This window comes from Sceloporus undulatus, chromosome 5 (assembly GCF_019175285.1).
Source record: "Sceloporus undulatus isolate JIND9_A2432 ecotype Alabama chromosome 5, SceUnd_v1.1, whole genome shotgun sequence".
NCBI classification, from domain to species: Eukaryota; Metazoa; Chordata; class Lepidosauria; order Squamata; family Phrynosomatidae; genus Sceloporus; species Sceloporus undulatus.
The window spans coordinates 58,530,908-58,552,690 of NC_056526.1; the positions used below are offsets into that span (position 1 = coordinate 58,530,908).

The 21,783-nt window shown below is 41.3% G+C and overlaps 1 protein-coding gene across 2 annotated transcripts in view; it reads right to left on the reverse strand.

Annotated features, from left to right (window-relative positions):
• Nucleotides 1-21,268, reverse strand: part of HMGA2 (high mobility group AT-hook 2) — a 185,827-nt gene extending 164,559 nt beyond the window's left edge. For both annotated transcript variants that reach the window (XM_042469580.1, XM_042469581.1), the window contains exons 1-3: nt 20,687-21,268; nt 17,557-17,643; nt 804-854 (exon numbers count right to left, since the gene is read on the reverse strand). In XM_042469580.1, coding sequence (XP_042325514.1) covers nt 804-854; nt 17,557-17,643; nt 20,687-20,845 — 297 coding nt within the window. In that variant the 5' untranslated portion in view covers nt 20,846-21,268. The remainder of the gene's footprint in view (nt 1-803; nt 855-17,556; nt 17,644-20,686) is intronic.
• Nucleotides 21,269-21,783: the final 515 nt, after the last annotated feature.

Below are 21,783 nucleotides of genomic sequence, written 5' to 3' on the forward strand. Positions count from 1 at the left end.
AGAGCAGAACTGGTGGCAACAGCAGGAAAGTACGAGTGACAACCACAAAAATGAGAACCACCAACAGCTGGGATCTCAGAGACAGGCAAGTAAAGGGAGCAACCTTTTAAGCTTATCGCAGGGCACTTGCAGGAACGGGAATGGAACAGAATGGGATGGAAATGGGTGCTAGCACATGGGAGAACACTGCTGATGCTGCCGGAAGTCCCCAAACCATTCAACAGCTGTTCTTGTCAGCTAATTTTGAAGAATGATTTTGAACTGTTCTTCAAAACCTGCTGCCATGGAATGGCTGGGGAACGGCTTGGGGACTCCTGGTGGCATCAGCAACATTCTCCAGTGCGGTAACAAGCACCACCCCCATTCCATTCCATTCCGTTCCATTCCCATTCCCATTCCTGCAATTTGTCCTCGGCCAGCACAGGAAAAAAACACTATAGTAAAATACTATGCATACAGTCTGGCCCAAAATGGAAGTGGAGGCAGGAGATCACCCAACAGGCAAGAAAAGGAAGCAAGTGTAGCACCGCTTGTGTGCAGCTACTACTCTTAGCCCTCCATTTTTAAATTTTGCTGATGGAAACACTCTCAGACATGCCATCAGTTGTTAGCATAGCTTGCAGTGCTCCCCACTCCTGCCAGCTCACTAGCCCTGGCAAATTGGCACGAGGCCTGGATTTGCAAAAAGACAAATGAAATAGACTACAGAAATCTATTAAAGTTATCTAACATGAAACAACTGCCTTCCTTAATTTGCATGTAGTTAAGAAACGATAGAAGTATTTTTCAAATGCAATACTTACCCATTTCCTAGGCCGGCCTCTTGGTCGTTTTTCTCCAGTGGCTTCTGCTTTCTGTAAAACATAGATATATGCTATAGTTCCCAAGTATCTGTAATTACATTTTATTATATTATTAGACAATCTTGGTGTTGTTGGAGCATATATCCTGCAACAGTGTTCATTTTATTTATCTATTGATTAGATGGGAGACATCGGGGGGGGGGGGGGGGGGGGGGAGGAACTCTGTTATCTATGTCATTCTCGCCCTGCCCCCCATAAAGAAATGCTGCTTCCATCCTTTCATAAAATAGACTGAGAGCCTCTTTGTTTAAGGAAGGAAATGGCTTTTAAAAAATTGATAGCCTATCCACTGTGGTCTTCTTGTGTCTAGACTATTGATAAGAATGTATGGAGAGCAAATCAACTTACTTGACAAAGACTATCCTTTGGACATATCTGTTTAAAGAGCCTGCCTTTGTTTTGTGGGCCAAAACAAATTCAAAATGTTAGTAATGGCAACTGAGTGCATGCAAAGACACAAATGTGGGGCATGGGGGGGGGGGGATAGCAGGAAAATCAGGAAATACAGATTCTATCCTTCACTCAGAGGCTGGCTGCTTAGTGAATCTGGGATGCACACACAAAATCGTGTCATGTTTCATGTTAAGCTATCCAATCTCTTTCTCTTTCCCCCTTGGTTTTTTTGCTATCTATGCTGAATACTAAATCTAATTCATATCAGCGGATATGAGTATAAATACACAGTGCATAATTGTTCTGGATGAATTCTTAAACAAAAAATATTGTGTGTAGACAAACACTTGTGTTGTGTCTTTGCAAATCCATTTGCAGTTATATCCATAAATCATATTCATAAATGAATGAAAATCAGCTCTACAGTAATAGTAATAATTAACACCTACAGCCTAACACTATGTATGGCTGCTCAGAAGAATAAAGTTTCACTGACTTCTCTCCCTAGAAAGTATACAAATAATTTGCACACATTACCATGGTCTGGCCCCTCCTTACTTATCAGACCTTATTTCTCCTCACCTTCCCACTCGGGCCCTCCGTTCTGGTAGTCAAGGTCTGCTGTCTCAGCCCAGAATTTCCTCTGCCCCATCCCGGATTCGCCCCTTTTCACTTGCTGCCCCTCACTCCTGGAAGCTTCTTCCCCCACAAGCAAGAGCCATCACTTCTTTAACCAGCTTCAAAACGGAGTTGAAAACCATCCTGTTCAAAGAAGCCTTCCCAGGCATTGCATAATTGTCACTTACTATTTGATGTTCTTTTGGTGCCTGTTTATCAAACCATTTCCTGTATTGCTATGTACTGTATATGTATTATCCTACTTGAGAGTATGTATTTTCCCTGGAAGAAGATTAACCATCCATTATGAAGCCAAGCCCTCCCTCCAGTCCATCTGCCTTGGTCCAGGCCTTGGAGGTAGAGAGGAACTGCTGGACCTCATCCCCTTTCCCTCCACCACGCCCTTCTCCTTTTGTGTCATGTCTTTTTAGATTGTAAGCCCGAGGGCAGGGAACCGTCTAATTAAAAGTGGTGCAGTGGTTAAATGCCTGTACTGCAGCCATTCATTCGAAACCACAAGGTTGCGAGTTCAAGACCAGCAAAAGGGCCCAAGCTCGACTCAGGCTTGCATCCTTCTGAGGTCGCTAAAATGAGTACCCAGACTGTTGGGGGCAAATTAGCTTACTTGCTAATTAGCTTACTTGCTGTTCACCGCTATGATCTTTGGAATAGCGGTATATAAATAAAACAAATTATTATTATTAATTATTATTATTAAAAAGATTGTATGTACAGCGCTGTGTAAATTTACAGCACTTCATAAATAAAGGTTAATAATAATAATAATAATAACAACAACAATAATACAGTCCCATAAAGTAAGCTAGTAATTATGAATATCTTCTATGGAGATGTTTACAAGCAGTAAGTGGTGAAACAGGGCTCAGAAAAAGTGACATATATCAGTATCTCAAGTAATTAAGAAACACTTTAACCAGAGACCCATTCAAACTACATAAATCATAGCAGTGTGATTCCACTTTTAATTGCCATGGCTGCATTCTGTGTAATCCTGGGATGTATAGTTTGGTCAGTTGCAGCAGACATCTCTGGCTGAGAATTCCAAAGATCAATAATAATAATAATAATAATAATAATAATAATAATAATTTATTTGTATCCCGCCCCTCTGAGAACAATCGGGGCGGCTAACAAGTTAAAAATATACAGTACAACATATCAAATCCCTGGTACCCTCCCCCCCTTAAAAAGATATTAAATCTAACAAAGAATTAAAACCATACAGGTTAAAACTGACCGAAGGGTCAAACAACAAGACAATACAACAGAACAACAGAACAATAATCAATACAACAGTGATCAATGGAAGCAGCAGTATCTCTTTATGGGAGTTTCCTCAGGCCGGGTTGGCTATTCTGGAAAGGCCTGCCGGAAGAGATCCGTCTTAACAGCCTTTTTAAAGCTGTCTAAGGATGTAAGCAGAAGGATCTCATCCGGCAGGCCGTTCCACAGTCTCTCCCTAAACTGCTACCATGGAACTATGACAGCTGAAGTGGAATAAGAGTGCTATAACTGTGTAGTGAAAAAGAGTCCAAGAACTTGGAAAAAATATTTTTTTAGACTACAACTTTCAGAATCTCTGACAATGGGAATTCTGGGCATTTCCAAACTCTTGTTTTAACTTGGGTTGCCAAACCCAGACTCTGAATCATTACTGTTTAAGGTAGAAGCCTTAATTGGGTGTTCCAAGAAAGGCATATGAGGAATGTGACTGTAGCAAAGTCCTGCCCCAACTCATAGTGCCTGCACATTAGGTGCCATCTTCTCTCCATGGACCATTTGTGTGTACAGCTAGAAGGTAACTCAATGTATATACAGCTGTATATGTGTGAGCCTCTATCTAATCCTGAACCCATCCGTTTTTGACAGAAAAGTGTAATATAAATATACTTGACATTTGTTACATTTATATTTCACGTTTCTTGCAATTAGCTCAAGGCAGCATACAGGACTCCTTCGTCCTTCCCAGTGAAATAACCCTGTGAGGTAGGTCAAGATAAAGGAGTGACTGCCAGCTTCGTAAGGATTTGAGCTTGGACATGCCAGGACCAAGTCCAACACCCTAAAACCACTATGCCACATTGGCAAGCACACACACACACACACACAAGTAAACTGCATGAAAGTCTATGATGGTACACACATAAATTCCTTTTATAGGTACTGTACCATGTATATATATGCATCTGGGGAGGACAATGAAACATTAATAAAAGCAAGAGAAGGACTGGTGCCAGCAAGGTGTAGTGGTATGAGCACAGGACTACAACTCGATTCCCCACTTGACCATGGAAATCCAATAGGTGATCTCAGATGAGTCACATACTCTTAGCCCTAGAAGACCTTGTGATAGGTTCTCCTTAGGGCTGCCATAAGTTTGAAATTACTTGAAGGTACACAGCAGCAGCAGCAACAACAACAACAACAACACAGGGCTAGTGCCACATAACTTTTTGAGTCACTTAATTTTTTGAACACCCAAACAGGGATTAATCTTTATTGTGCTTAAAAATATATAATTGGACAAGAAATGGGTGAAACTGGATTGAAACTTCCCATAGTTTGCATCTATGTTATCAAAGGGCCAATAAACCAAAAGGTTTAAAATTCAGAAGGAAAACCAAGAAGATTTTTAAAAGCAGATCTTCTAAGACAAAACAGTGTGTTGGGTTTAATGTTGTTTCTCTTTTGGCTTCTGGACCTTTTTGAGGCATTCTGAAATTATGTTTTCTAGATTTTCTCCACAACTGGGAGATTTAGAAATTTCCTTTTACTCCTTTTACAGCTGTGATTAACAGTTTTATCATACATCTCACAATTTTAGGCTTTAAGAAATCCCAGCTAATCCCAGTAGGGCCTACACTGTATAATTAATAGAGTGTGTGCATGTTTTCGTTTTTCCTTTGGGAAACTATCATCTTGATGTATCAGTTACTTATTGGCAAATCTTTCTACATGGCTATGCCATGTAAAGGGAATTCAACTAAACCTGGGAAAATACAGCAGCCAGTTTCTAGTACCCCTTGAAGCTATAAATGTAGCTGAATATCATCATCACATCACAAAGAGAAATGTGTGAAAATATAAACTTCACACTACTGAAGGACAAAATTATCACTTCAGACTTGTTAAAAAGACAACTTCCTCTTTAATCATTAATAGCAGTGCATAGTGTAAGATGAAACTTTCTTGGGATAACTCATTAAAGCAGTTCTGGCTGCCTACATAAGAAAATGTATTTGTGCTTGAATGATAACCTGAGTTCCAATGGAGAATGTCTCAAATACGGCAGCCAATTCACTAGCATTGTCCCAGGATGTTTGGCTGTCCAAGGAAAGGAAAAGGATGATGCCCCTACCATTTTATGTAAAGAAGAAGGCCCAGTATAGACTGGTGCTTTGCACTGGCCTGGGGCTGAAAGTAGGGCTCAGGAGAGCAGAGCATCCAGATGCTCCCGAGCCCTACTGCGTGCCGGGGTGCCATCTAGGCACGCCACTGTTTACACGGCATGTGCGACAATGACATGGCTTGTGCACCCCATTCAAACAGTGCGGTGCACAAGGGACGTCATAGTGCTGCTCCAGGGCACTTATGGCTCCTCAGCAGTGGCGGAGAAAGGAGCTGCATTTCACGACTCCTTTTTCCCAGTGCATCGTTGCCGCACCATTTGGTTGGCATGGACACGATCCTCTGTCCGCCCCTTTCTCCCAGTCTGTATACCCCCAAAGTTGACTGGCTGGGAAGCTGAACCTTACCTCCACAACAACTATGAGAAAAGGGCCTCTCCCACACCTGTGATTGGTCAGCCAGTCATAATGTGATAAATTTATAAAATTTTGTTTGGCATAAAATTTAGTATATTAATAGTACAGTTCTCTCAGATAATAGTTAAAAACTGCATTCCCTTTCTCATTATTTTTTATTTTTTGTTAGAAATGGAGCTGCAATGTCTTGAACTATAAAGAATTATTTTGATTTTGCCATTTTATTGGGAACAGGCAAAATAATAATAATAATTTTTAATTTTTTGTTAGAAATGGAGCTGCAATGTCTTGAACTATAAAGAATCATTTTGGTTTTGCCATTTTATTGGGAACAGGCAAAATAATAATAACAATAACAATAACAATAATTCCAAACTATCTACTTTAATAAATCAGTTATTTTTTACCTTCTTTAGTTCATACTATCAAGCAGCCATAAAACATTCATTCCTACATAAAAGAACTGGGGAAAATACCAAGACCAGGAAATACAATGGCCAGATACTATACTTTGTTTTACATAAAAGTCTTCCTGTTTTTAGAAGTACTTTTGAGGAGTAAATATAGGCGGGTTACAAACCGCCATGAAGGTACGCGCAGAGCGCGTACTAGGGTTAGGGAGGTGCGGTGCTTCTGCACCTCCCTAGCCCTAATACGCGCTCTGCGCGTAAAAAATGACGGCGGCCGTTCCAGACAGCCGCCGTCATGAGGACGTCACGGCCGCGCCGCCTCTACACGGGCAGCGCGGACGTGACGTCCTAACTCCGCACCAGGGCGCCTAGGGCGCCCTTTCCGCGAACCAGAAGGAGCTCTGTTTCGGAGCTCCTTCCTGGTTTGCGGCGGTGCTTTGCTTCGCTGGGCGCAGCCTTCAGACAGCTGCGCCCAGCGAAGCAATGGAGAAAGGGGCCAAGCGGCCCCTTTCTCCTTCTCCCCGCCACCGCGGGGTGTCCTTGGGCTTGAAGCCCAGGGACACCCCTTTCAGGCTGCGGGGAAGCGGCGTTTTGCTGCTTCCCCGCAGCCTGAAAAGCGGCGGATTGGGGCCTCAGCGGCTGCTGTTCTGGCAGCTGAGGCCCCGATACACCAGGGAAAGGGGCGGGTGCAGCCCGCCCCAAATGGGCGGTCTATAACCCCCTCAGAAACAAATTGACTTAAATATTTTATTCATCATTCTAAATGAAATATTCTAAAACCAGATTGTTATTTTCTAAAATCAATTTTCAGTTTTTCCATTTTGGAAAAGAAAGAAAAAAAGACTTGGGGGGGGGGTAAGAGGGGAAGCAGTTTTTTCTGGGTCACATCAAAACCTATGGCTGAAAAACTGTCTGATGCCAGAGGTAAATTCATCTCTTACAAACTCAGATCCTTCTATTTGCAGGGATAACTGAATGAGCCATTGCACAAGCCCATGCAAGAGCCACTTCCAAGAGGATTCTACACCGGTGGAAAACATGGAGTGAGAGCTTCTCTTATGTACACACAGCTTCATTTTTGTCCCCTAAATATTACCACATATTGCATTACTTGCACAATCTAACCAGTTCTTTTGGAAGTATTATAGGGAACTGTCTAAGAAAATTAAATATATAGTGCTGCTCTGCAACATCTAGAGCATAGTGACAACATGAGCATTTTGCTGCAATTCTTTTGCACGCAACCTTAAAGAGCTAGACTAGAGCAAGAAAGAAATCAAACCATTTGCTCTCCTCAAATATGTAGAAATGTTGACATAATCCCAAAATGAGTTGCTAAACCTAAATCTGCATTATAAACCTTCTTAAAAGAGATCACACACAAAAATGTTGCAAGCATAGATACTCAAGAAACCCTAGGCTGAGACCTTGGCTTCTGAACCCACTACTTGTGCTGCCATTGAGATTTTGTGGCATCTGCTAGAGCTACATTATACTTAATTTGTTTCAGATACCATTACAAAAACTGAAGTTAAAAGATGGAACAAATTCCTTTGGCTTATATTGGTGACCGTGCAAACCACTCTGACCTTCTGATGGTGTAGGCAAATGAAAAATAGGGGTTGTCATGACCTGATCTCAGGGCATTGACTGGATATGCCGAGTGTTTCTGATTCTAAGAAATAACAAAGGAGAAGTCCTCCCCCAAACCACATCTGTGTTTTAAAATGTAATTTGAATGTATCTAAAAATGTAGTTTTTGATGGTGAACATAATGAAATGTAAAATTCTGTTTAAAATGTAGCTAGTTGTTCAGGTTTTTAAATATATTTTAATTATCTAATTTTGAGAGGTCATTGACCAGAATCAAACACATATATTACATGTGGTTCTGCATTAACACATAAATGTCATTCCTGAGAGTGACTCTTTGTGCTTCAGAATTATTAATATCTGCATATCCCAGAGGATGTAGCCATGTCATTTTGTTGCAGCAAATATCTCAAAAAATTTTAGCACCTTGAACACGATAAGTGTATTACAGCGTAAGTCAAGAGCCATTTCAGCAGATGTATGCATCAATCAAAATGGACTCTGGTACACTGAAGGTTGTGCTACAGTAAATTTATTTTGACTACAGCATGCCCGCATCATATGTGGGTGTGCTTTACACAGCTTTCAGCATATGCTGAAAGCCGGAAGGGGAGGTGCGTCCCATAGGAACTAATGGTGTGCGCACCCGGGGTGACCACTGCGTGCACCAGCCCAATTCATTTAAATGGGGCTCGAGCATACTCGTAATTTGCTTTACATGGGAAGTTCGGAACGGATCCCCTGCATAAAGCAAGGGCGCAATGCATATCCAATTGCTAGTCTCAGCTAGAATAGACCCAACTGAATTAATGGGAGTGGTAATTCAACACTTACTGTATATACCCATGTATAAGTCTAGAAATTTTAATCAAAAAACTGACTCAAAAAATCTAGGTCAACTTGTCCATGGGTCAATGTAAATACTATACTTTAACTCTTATTTCCTTTGCTTCATCCTTTACATCCTTTGTTACATGTTGCTAAGTTTTACCCTCAAATTATCCATGGGTCATATCAAAATCCATAATTTTGGCCCCAAAACCTGCCCTCAACTTATACATGAGATCGACTTATAGTCAAGTATATATGGTACATAAATCTCACTCATTCATTGGATCTACTCTAATAGGGGCTAGCAACTTGATGTACGCCTCTGGCTTTGAAGTGTCAGATATCATTCATTGGGTATATCCACACTGCTCAACTAGAAATATTTGATACCTCTTTAATTCCCATAGCTCCATCCTATGGAATCCTGGGATTTGTCAATTTGTGAGGTATTTTAAATTTTCTGTTGGAAAGTTCTAATTCTGAAATTCAAAAGAATGCACTGAATTCTAAGTACAGTGGTCCCTTCCCTTATGTGGGGATCCGTTCCAGACCCCGCCGCGTAAGGCATATTTCACCTATGCTTGAGCCCCACTGAGAATAATTTGGCTCGTGCTTGCAGCGTACCATTCAGGAAATGGTGCGGGGCTTTCAGCATAAGCTGAAAGCCGCGTAAAAAGCAATCATGTATGACACGGGAGCACTGTACAGAAGGAAAGTACAAATCCCAGGATTCCACAGGATGGAGCCATGGCAGTCTAAGTAGTATCAAAGTTCTATCATTATGCTGTGTGGATTAGTATTTTTCCTGTCTCTTCAAAACATTTTATCTAAACCTTACAACCACCTTGTAAGATAACCCTGTGTTATTATTCCTATAATATTACAGGTGGGGGGAGGCTAACAGACAAACAGCACTATGTTCCTGACTGAACTCAGGTTCATATTTGGAATTTTACCTCACAAATCATGTTCTTAACAAGTACATCCCAAACATCATAAGCAAACCTCAAGATTTGCTAAGGAAGGAAGATATTATTATTTGCTTGGTTGACAATAAGGATGTGATTACATTATGCTCTTATAGCGCTATTATTCTACTTTAACTGCTATGGCTCCCTCCTGTGGAATTCTGGGATTTGCAGTTCAGTGAGTCCTAAGAGTTCCCTGGGCCAGGGTGACCAGGTGTCCTTTTCCAGCACATGTCCTACATTTCAGCATTTTTCCCAGGAGGAATTCCAAAATGCCCTCCATTTTGAGCATGACTATGAAGCATGACTTTATATTACTGTTCTTAGCTTTTGTTGTGTAATGTCCTACATTTTTCTTGAGTATTCTACATTTTGCAGTGCCTTGTCATCCTTTGCAATTAGGACATCAGGTCACCTTGCTCTGGCTGAGAATTCTCACTGTCACTTCCTAAAGAGGAGGCGGGCCTAGCAGTGGGTAAATACAGTGGTACCTCGGGATACGAAATACCCAGCTTACGAAATTTTCGGGATACGAAAAAATCCCATAGGGAATTATTGTTCCGGGTTACGAATGTTTTTTCGGGTTACGAAAAAACTTTTGGTGCTTTTTTCGGCTTTTTCGCACGGAATCGCGGCTTTTCCCCATTAGCGCCTATGGCAATTCGGCTTACGAAGGCTTTTCGGGTTACGAAAGCGGCCGCGGAACGAATTATTTTCGTAACCCGAGGCACCACTGTAGTGCTAAAACGGCGTAGTGTGATATTGTCCTAACTCTGAAAGGAAAGTAGCCTTTCAAGTTACTTCATTACAGCATTGTTATATAGGAAAACAAGAGGCACCAGGAAGAGGCAAGAGACACTAAGACAGGAGACAGCATCAAAGACAGATGGGGACAGGGGAGAATTAGTCTCCTCCCTCTACCCCCCACCTATGGCCCACTCACAATGGCAATTTCTGAAAATAATGTGCCTCCACCCAACAAAAGAATAACAAATGGATGTCATGCTTGCTCAAAAGCTAGTTTTTTTTAAATTAATCTAGTTTTTAAACATAAATGATAATTAAAATATAGTACTGTATTCTTGAAAAATTTATTTACAGGAGGAGGAGCTGGATCTCTCTAGGTTTGAGGCAGAAGAGGTGGGAGTTTTGCTTTGCATCAAGATATTTCTAATATCAGCACTTTTCTGGCCAATGACAGTATCTTGGTGGAACATACTGTTAACCACAAGATATATTTTCCTCATCACACGTTTTATCAGAGGGACAGTAAAAATGATGGATCATTCCAATTCTCAGAATGCTGACATCAGGACTGAAAAAAAGAAAAAGTGCATTGCCTATCTTGCCCCGTAGCCATACTATCAAAGTAGTTTGACACCATGTTAATGGTTATGACTTATCCCAGGGACGTAGCCAAGAGGGGGGGGGGTCCTTGGGGTCTAGACCCCCCCTTCCATTAGATAAAATGAATGGTGCGTGCTGCTGCGCCGCTGTACCCAAGCCCCATTATAATAGTGGCACTTAGTCTGGACACCCCCTTCCCAAAATCCTGGCTATGTCCCTGTTTATCCTACTGAATTCTGGGGTTCTGTAGTTTGGTGAGGTACCAGAGATGTTTGACAGACAAGGCTGAATACCTCAGCAAACTCCAAATCCCAGGATTCTGTAGAAGAAGTCATGGCAGTTAAAGTAGTGTCAAGCTGCTTTAATTCTTCAGTATGGATACGCTCTCGGAAGCCTCAAGGAATCACACCATGCCCAGTGGGAAATCAAACCCTCATCTCCAAAGTCATAGCCCAAAACTCAAACCACTATGCCATGCTGGCTCTCCAGTTTACCCACAAGTAAATATGCATCAGAAAAGCATGAAATGCTATATACTCTTATTTGGGAATAATCCCCATTGAGTTCAGTGAGGCTTGATTCAAATAAATATCACAAGATTGAGTTACAGGCTTTATAGGAGGGGCAGGTCTAAGGATGTCAGAATTCTGAGAAGTGGATAGTATGACTCTGATTTAAAAATTCTAATCAGAAAAATATATCTTGTGGTTAATAGCACTTTCCACCAAGATACTGTCATTGGCCAGAAAACTGCTGATTGATATTAGGATATGATTTCAAAGCAGTCTGACACCATTCTTAACCCCTTAGCTACATGCCATCAGAATGCTCACAATTGCAGCACTGTTTTGAACCTGGAGTCCACAGTTACTGATGACACACTAGATCCCCCCACTCTATTACTTAACAACAACCAACAGAACTTTCAAGAACCAGATGAGTGGAACTGTACAGCCTCTACTTTTGAACTGAACTTGCTTATACTACCTTGTGAAAACAAAGAGAAATCACTCTCAGCAAAAATTTTAAGTAGCCAATGCCCTTTTCAGCAGTACTGAATAGGTTCCAGCAGTCAAACAGCAAAGTTCAGTATTACAAGAATTGCCACTGCCTAACATTAAGGCTAGCAGCACTTCTCCATAAATGTCTGAAGCCAATCTCAAACTCCTCTGCTAATCACCCCTCCACAAATCACGCTTCTCATCCTAGGGATCATGTCTCCATTCAAAATCTCCATACTCTCCACAAATTAGGTCATTAGTCTTAAACATCTGCAGCAGTCTATACTTAACAAACTCAGTCTATTGCCTAACACTACTGATACCCTGATCAAGAATAAGGTAAGTTGTTTCTAACTATGTTACATCACTGCATATGACTGAACATGATGAAGCATAGCTTTGTTTAGCACATAGCACATTTTCCTGGAAACAGCAGAAAGCCAAGAAGGAAAGATTTGTTTGATACATTGTTTAAAGGTGTTTTTCCTTTGGAAACAAACAACAACTCTGACTAAGTCTTTTCAGATGATTCATAATTGGCCTAGAAAGCTTTAGGAAAATATTGAGCCTAGGTAACTTGTGGGGTGAATCTTCTAAAGTCAATGTCTGTTATTTAAAAACACTTTGATAAGAGGAACACTAAATGTGTGTAACCACAGGCTGCAGAATTAATGCCGTTTGACACTGCTTTACTGCCATGGCTCAGTGGTATGGAATGATGGGATTTGTAGTTTTGTGAACTATTTAGCCTTCTCTGTCAGAGAGCTCTAGCGCCAGAACAAACTGCAAATCCCAGGATTCCACCGTATGGAGCCATGTCAGTTAAAGCAGTGTTTACTCAGCCCTGCATTGTCTAATGTGAGTACAAAATCAAATAAAGGGACAAAACAAAGCTTAAACTCTGGTTAGGTTTTCACCAAACAAGAACCTCAATATCTGCTGTTTAATAAAACACATCTGTTCAATCATCAAGGTCAAATCTGACAGAGGTTTATGTTAAATTTTGAAAAACTGACACTTCTTGGTCTAAAGATAATATCTTATCACAGCCAACTTGAAGATGTGCTCCACCACTGTATTGGGGGCGGGGGGGGGGGGGGGGTTGTGAATCACTGTTTAAAATAAAAGAATAGCAGGGCTTGAAACAGACAAACCCCTGTCAAATCTGTTATTCTGTGTTTGCATACCTGACCACAGAGGAGGGGACTGGCCTCTTTTCCTTGCCCCAAGTATGGCCTACACTCAAATGAGGTTTACCCTGGGAAATAAGACTTCTTCCTCAGAGTCTGAGTGTGGCTGCTGTGGTGACACTGTCTGAAGAATGGAAAAGTCAACAATATTTTCAAGATATTCACAGGCAGAACAATCTGTTTATCTTCTAGAGACATAAGCCCATTTTTTTTATTAAACATGAGTAGAAATTAAAAAGACTCTGGACACAGAAATTACAAGTTCTGTTTTCAAAGCAGTATCTCTTTTGTTGTTGTTGATATTTAATTAAATACTTTTAAAATTAAAAATCTTTTAAACTGGAAATTATATCTGATACCTCTAACATGACTTTCCATGTCCCCTTGAAACTCACTTCAAATCAAGTAGACTTCAAAATGGAGACCTACTGTATCTCTTAATACAAAAAAATCAATTAACTTGGTATATGAACAACTAACATCTTTATATATGGTACTGAATAGGAATAGTTAAGGCACCTGAAGGCTGTAAACACATTTTCATTATATAAAACAAGGTTCCTATTTTAAAAAAATAGATTTCAAATAATATAATCATAATTTGTTCATGGACATAAATAGGAGCAGCCATAAAATACAAAGTGATTATGTCCATTTCCCCTGCTCTCCAGACTTTTTCTTGTTATCTCTTACTATGATTTCAATAAGGGCATAAAACTGAGAAGACAAAATTCCCTCAGATTATTAATTCATTTACCTGTAGGTTTCTATATGACTATTTTCCCAAAACAATTCCTTGGAATTTGTAAAACAAACAAGGCACAAGCTGCCAGGTTGGTCCTGCAGCATTTTGTATGCATTGTCAAGTTTCACACTGCTAATTTCCTAACAAGTTCAATTTGTTTTTAATGCCCTCAGGCTACTATTCTAGGTCCAAACATAAGCAGTACAAGTTAAACAAATAAACAGCCCCCAACCCAAAAAATCACCAGGCTCCAAGACAATTTCCATACACACAGTCCTGAACATGTCAGAACAATTCCAGTAGATTAAATTGTGTTTGCCTCTGAAATATAACAGCACAGGAAGGTCTACCTCCTTGAGTACATATTTTAAAATTCCTTGCCAGTAGTGTATAATATATATATATTTTTAAAAATGATGTCTTAAGAGTTTGCACGAGAACGCCTTATCAATTAATCACAAAAGCTTTCTTAGGTCTCCTCTGCGAATTCTAGCAGTACATGTTTATTTTGTGTGTTGTAAGCATAATGCATTTCAATTAGCTCACTCTGAGAAAGAGGCCACCCATTAGTCACTTGGAATTCCAGCAACTTTTCACTGCATGGAGAACCATCGTTATTAATCAAATTACTTTAGCAGTTAACAAGCATGGTTGCTTTTAAAGCTGGAAATAATGCATGGGTACATTTTTCTTTTTTTTAAGAAGGATGCCTCAGAAAGATAGAAATTGTCTTCAAAAGATGACATCCTCCAAAATACTTAAATGGAGAAGTCTAAATATTTCCCAACAGTTCAACTGCTACATGAAAGTAAATATTATGGCATGTTATATAGCACCATATGCAGGTGTTATACAGCATCATATAAGGTATTATACACTACTGGCAAACAAAAATCCAGGGCGTTCTTCCAGATTAGGAAGTTCCAATGCATTGCTGTGGTTTATATAGAACTTCTTCATCCAACTGGCAAGATAAATCTATAAGAACATTCTTCTTGAAGAAGAATCTTCTTATAGTCTTCTATGTCATATAAGAACATACTTCTGTACTGGTACATCTATTCCCACGACTGTAATGAATGGACAGTGCACACTGTTCTCTAAGGTAAGGTTAGAGACTTTGAAATATATTTGTTTGTATACAGTCTTGGAAGTTGTGGCTTTTCAAAAAAGGCCAATAAACTAATCTCTATGGTGAGCATTTAACCACATTAAGAAAAACATTCCAACTGAAGGCATTTGATTTAGGTTCAATGACCATGGCAGATCTACTAGATTTCACTATGATTTCATTGTGAACGTCTTTTAAATATTCCTGGACTAGATCCATCTAGACCCTATTCCAATGAACAGGAGGTGATCAACAGCACAGTTGCAATTTTGTTCCATTTCCAATTATTTCAATGGGCCATGCACAAAAGGAGCACCCACTGAATATTGCTGTATATCTTTTTTGAAAGGTAGACATAATTTCAGAGAGCCAGTGTGGTGCAGTGGTTTGGGCACTGGACTGCAACTCTGGAGACCAGGTTCAAATACCAGCTCAGCCATAGAAACCCATTTGGTGACCTTGGGCAAGTCACTCTCTATCAACCTCAGAGGAAGGCAATAACAAACCCCATCTGAACAAATTCTGTCAAGAAAACCCTATGATAGGTTCACCTCAGGGTTACCATAAGGCAGTAATTACTTGAAGGCATACAACAATGACAATGCATAATTTCATCTTGTCCAAAAATGTACTCAACCTGATCTTGGAAATGTGAGTTTTGATATTAGACCTGCAATCCTAAGCATACTTACCTTGGATGTAACTTCCAATTAATCTGTGGGATACGTTTCCATGTAAATATGGTTATGATTGCACTGAACATCCCTAAAAATTATTTTTGCTTGAATAGCACTGAAAACGATGAAGAAAGGCCTGGCTTTTTAATATTTAAAATATTTATCTTTTAAAACGATGTGAGATGCAAGCAATTAGGAAAGCATTACACAGAGGCTGGGACTATTACATTCTTAAACAAAATGTAAGGACGGAAGAACTATCTCAAAGGATCAGACCAAAGGCTTGTCTACCACAGTAGTATGTTTCCATTGTGAAAAACCATAAGCAAGGGCCATGCAACACCATCCTCCCGTTCATTTTCTCTAGTAACTGTAATTCTGAGGCAGCATGTCTCTAGTAGTGGAGGGAATATGTAGTCATCATGATTAATAGCACTGATACACTTACTCTCTATGCATCTGTCTCATTCCTTCCTAGAACCATCCAAATTAGAACCTATCACTACATCTTTTGGTAGCAAATTCCATATTTAAGCAATGTTCCATTTGAAGATACATAAATATGTTTATCTGTCTTGAATCTCCCATAATTAGGTTTGTTGGATAGTTGTTGTTTCTAGAGTGGCGGTTTGGGGTGGTGGTGGTTCTATTTGTCAATTTTCTCCATATCTCTATCATGCCCCTTTTGTCTAACCAATCCCCATTCCCAAGTTGTAACCTTTTCTTACTGAGGAGTTGTTCCAACTCCATGACCATTCTGGTTGCCTCTCTCTCTCTCTCTCTCTCTCTCTTTATATTAGCTTTGTAGTGGTCTTTTTGAAGATGTATTTTTGGTGACTGGAGACATGTTAATAGCAGGGATAAAAGGGAGAAGGCACAAAAGTAAAGAGAGAAGGGAAGGCTTTTCTGACTGATACACAAGAGTTTAAAAGCTGACACAAAACCAGAGACAAACCCTAAACAAATAATTAACATACATTGCTATTCTAATTTATAACACTGAAAAGTATCAGAAATAACAGTCCCTAGTGCCCACAGGCATGAAACAATAGTACTAAAAAGCAGTTTTACTTAGTGGAGGCCACAACCTTCTTCTGAAAAGCCATTCTTCTATGCACTTTATGACAATTAACAGAGTTTTAGTAGAACATATTTCAACACCACAGCAGGCTTCCAGACTTGATAAAGACTTTATTTTGTCATCATATTTGTAAATTAAGAATGCTAGTGTGACTTGTCTACAGAAACATGACTCCTGTGTTTATTTTCAAAACTGCACACAACTGTGTCTTGGGTGGTAGGGATAGTATTATAACTTCATTTTTGCATTTAAATCAAAATAAGTTCTCCCTCTTCAATTAACCACACAGCTTTTAAAAAAAACAACAACTGGTAAAAAGAAAAATCCCTGAGCTGATCTTTACGTTTTCATCTTGTACCACTACACTATTCACAATATAATGATGGCTCCACAGCTGACGTTCCCCCCTAAAACGTATCTCCCTGAAATAAATTAATGAACAACACAGGATAGTCTGGTATAGTACCCAAGGATGTAATTTATAATCATTTCTGGTGGTTATGCATTTTTAGAAGCATTCTAATTTCCACCAATGTATCTTTTTTAAAAAAAATAGTACTTCATATACAACAAAACAGTCAGTTCCAACTTTCCAGCTGATAATTTAATATAGTGTTAAGAAAGAATTTAAATGCTTGTTTTTAGACATCCAGAATGTTCCATTTTCACAGTATTTCACAATATTTATTTCTTCTAGAGTACAGTCCTAAATACGGAACAACATACAGATATATGTGTGTGTGTATATATATATATATTGGAACAAGGAAAACTACTTCTAACATACTCGGGATTCTCCTACAACATTCCAACATAAAATAATACTAAAGTAGCCCAAACCTTACAGCTGAGAGGTTAAATATGTTTTTAAAAAACACCTTTGGATACTGGCTAATGACTGGATGATAATGCAAGCAAATCTCTTGCTCTGGAGTAATCTCACCTTTTGAGCTGCTTTAGATGGACTCTTGTTTTTGCTTCCTTTAGGTCTTCCTCTTGGTCTTTTAGGAGATGGCTCTCCTGTTGGTTCCTAAATACAGGAAGACATGCTATTGGGGCAAGGATTTCAGCAAAACAACCCTAAATACAAGAAAGAATGAAAACCCAACTGTGTCACTGAGTAATTCAGTTTTAAATTACTCAGTAATTTTAAAATAAACAGAAGAGAGAGGACAGAGCCATTTGTGTGAGTAGAATATTGCATCATGACCACTGGACTTGTATGACAAAATTGAGGAAAAGTGTATCTTGTCAGACTCTTTCCAACTAAATCAATTTTTTAAAAGGTGACTTTTGTTTTTCTAATCATTCAAAACATTTAATAATTAACAGTCAGGTAAATAAGATTAAATAAGAGGCAGATTTCTGGCCTTTTTTAAAATGAAATATCTAAGTTGGTTTAGACTACAGACAGCTTTTATTTTTCTCAGTGCCAAGGGAGAGTTTTGCTTTGTTCTATAGCTTTCAATCTATTTTCATGTCCCTAACTGAATGGAATTGTTGCACATTGAGAGAAGTGGGGTGGGAGAATGGTAAAGTGAAAAATCAATGTTGAATTTAAAAGGTGCCTAGGAGTCAAACAATTCAAGACTAATGACTGTTTTAGCTATCCCCCCGCCCTTCCACCCCATGAGTTTCTCTGCTTGATAGTAAATAAAAAGAGTCATTTAAATGGATATGATTAAGCTTTTGGATTTCAAATATTTATTCAATGAATCATATGTACTATACAGAAAGAATGAATCCAAATATTGTACATTTCATTTGGATTACAGGAGGCCGTAGGGCTAATTAAATGCAGTTTTTGGTTAATAGGAACCTTAAAAGATTCCCCCCCCCAGATTAGGAAAACTGTTATGACAACTGCGATTGCAGCCGTATATATTCTTATCAGAGAGTAAGTGAATTCAGTGGGGGCTTGCTTCTGAGTAGACATCCATAGGATTGTACTGCCACTGACATACCACCCTTATTCACAAGACACCCCCCCCCTCCTTACACAGCTCTGGGACAAGAGTAGTACTTTCTATGCACTCCTTTGAAAACCTAAATGTTCCACTCCCAAATCGTATAGTGTTTGCTCTCCACCACACACAGATTTTGTGGGGAGACACAGACTGGTACAGACAGGTCAGGGAAAGCCTCTTGGGGTGAGAAAGCTTGAAATCCCAAATGGTTCAACAAATACAAGCTAAAGTGTGTGTAAGGGGGGGGAGGGTGAGCCCCAAACTGTTCCCAGAGTTATTTTATTGCACTTCAGCTGGGAAAAGGGAAAAGCCTGGGTGGCAAGGTGGGCGTGAAGAGCCAGCATTGAAACACACACAGCTTAAGGGAACCCCCTTTTCCAAAGTGTTGAACATTTCCATTCTCAGCTCGGTTTGCTGGTCATCTGATTTGCTCCAAAGGAAGTGGATTGATGCTAATGAATGAAATGAACACTTTCTCTCTCTCTTTTCTTTTTGGTTATCTCTTGGAAGTCACTTTTAAAGGCACTTTTTGGTAGCAATGCTTTTCACCCATCCAAGGAAATGGAAATCCCTGGCAGCAACACAAGATCCTCTCCAGTTAGTTCTTTTATTGAGCTGCTCCACGCGGGCTCTCCAGAGCAGCAGTCTGGATGGCTTGCATCCTTGCTGAGGGTTTTATGTATATTTAATTCCCTTAGCTCCAAAGCCAGTGGAAGAAGCCCCAATAGATCCCCACCAGCCTCTTGGACTTTGAGAAATGACAAATATTTCTTGATTTTTCACCCCTGCCTTCTGGATGGATGGGGAGGAGGGAAGGGGGAGAAGAAAGGCAGGCGGCAGGGTCACCTTTTGGAGGCTAATGTCCTGAGAGTAAAAAGTGGGTTACAAAGAAAGGGCTTTTTAAAAGGGGCATGTGGCGGCTCAAAGCTCCAAAGCTCCCCATCTCTTCTCCCTCAAACACCCCCCCCACACACACACACACACGTTCAACTGCTAAGCCTCCCCCAGAGAAGTTCAAACCATCATGGGAGATGCAGCACAGGAGTCCAGCCGAGGAGGGAAATCTCTCTCTTTCATTCACACACATACACAATCTACACACTCACACTGGGGAGTTTTCTCTGGCTTGCCCCCTCTCCCACCGATACCAATGCAATTGTGGGGAAGGGAGGGCTCTAAAGAGTGAGGTCCAGGCAGAACTGGACCCAAAAGGGCAACAGCCCCTGTGGGATATTATCACACACACACACGACTGAGACGTGTAGTAAAGGGAAGGCCACCACACATATACACACTATATTCACACACACACATATATATGTATATATACATATATATCGTGTGTGTGGTGGGTGGCCTTCCTTTTACTACACGTATCAGTCATGTGTGTGTGTTCACATATGTATATATACATACACACATGAATGAGACGTGTAGTAAAAGGAGGGCCACCTCTCTCTCTCTCTATATATATATACACACACACACACACACACACATATACACACACACACACACACGACTGAGAGGTGTAGTAAAGGGAAGAGGCCACCCGGGCTCCCATGCTTCTTGTCTTTCTCTCTCTCTCTCCTCGCACCCTGCTTCTTCTTTTCTTCTTCTTCACACTCTCCTCAACGCTTTCAAACTCTGCTCAGCCCTGAGGCAGCCGCGCGCTGGTTGGTGGGCTTCCAGTCCTGCCTCGCGGCGCTGGCTGCTGGCTGGGCACACAATAGAGAGAGAGACAGAGAGAGGGAAGTTGTGTGTCTTTTAAAAAGAGAAAGGCAGAACAGGGTTTTAAAACACACACCTGGCTGCATCTACATTGGGGAAACACCCCAGTTTGGCCCCGCTTTTAACTCTTTGTCTGGTTCTTTGCTATGGAATTCTGGGAGTTAGTTTGTTGTGGGGCCCAGAGCGGAGCAGAGCTCCGCTCTGGGCCCCACAACAAACTCTAACTCCCAGAATTCCATAGCAAAGAACCAGATAGAGTCAAAGCGGAGCCAAACCGGGGTATGGCTGCAGTGTGGATGCAGCCTTAAAGTCGAGCAAAGTGCGCCTCTGTGTGTGTGTGTATGAGCAACAGAAAGAGCAGAGAGAGCTACTGACTTGTGGCTGCTTCCTGGGTCTCCCTCGTCCCCTCTTGGGAGGCTCTGTGGCTGCAGGTTGCTCCTGGGCTGCTGCTGCTGTTGGCGGGGAAGAAGTGGAAGGCTGCCCGGCTCCATCGCCGCCGCCGCCGCCTCCTCGTGTGCTGCTGCTGCTGCTCATGGTGTAGATAGGCTCCGTTTGGCTGCTGGCTGGCTGGCTCTCCCCTGGCTGCTCCTTCTCCTTCCTGCCCTCCCTCCTCTCCCCTGGGCTGGCTGGAAGAAGAAGGCACCTTGGAGGAACGGCGGGAGGGTTGCTTCCAAAGGCGAGGGCCTTGCTTCCCCTGCTGCCCAGCAGCCCACCCCTCCTTTTACAGCAGCAGCTTCCCCAGCAGCCCCACCACCACCACCACCACCAGCAGCAGCAGCAGCAGCAGCCCCACACCGGACGTCCTGGGGCTCTGCCAAAAGGAGCAGAGGAAGGGAGGCGGGAGGGATGGGGATGGGGATGGTGGGGCGAGCAGTTGCCTGGGAAGGAGGCCTGAGGGTTGTGGGGTCGAGGGAGAAGGAGTGGGAGCCCTTGTTTGGCAATTTAGGCAGGAAAAGGGTGAGGCCACCACCACCACCAGCAGCAGCAGCAGCAGCAGCCCCACGCCGGACGTCGGGGGGCTCTGCGAAAAGGAAAGAGAGAGGGGGTAGGAAGGGCTGAAGGGGCGGGAAAGACTCCTGAGGAGGAGAAAGCCAGCCTGGGGTCTCCTCAGCCGCCTCCTCCTCCTCTTCCTCCACAGGAGCCCAAAAGGGAGACCCTTCTTCTTCCTCTTTCCCCCAGCGCGCCTTTCGGCGAATTGGAAGAGAAGAGGCACGTTGGGAGAGAGAGGGAGCTCCTGAGGGGCGAAGGGAGGGAAAAGGGTGGTGGTCCTTTATATATATATATATATATATGTGTGTGTATTATATATATATATATATATATATATATATATATATATGTGTGTGTGTGTGTGTGTGTGTGTGTGTGTGTATTATATATATATATAATACACACACACACAGAGAGAGAGAAGCCTGTTTCCTCCCTCTGCCCCCCGGGTGAGAGAGAAACAACTGAACGAGGCTGGGAGC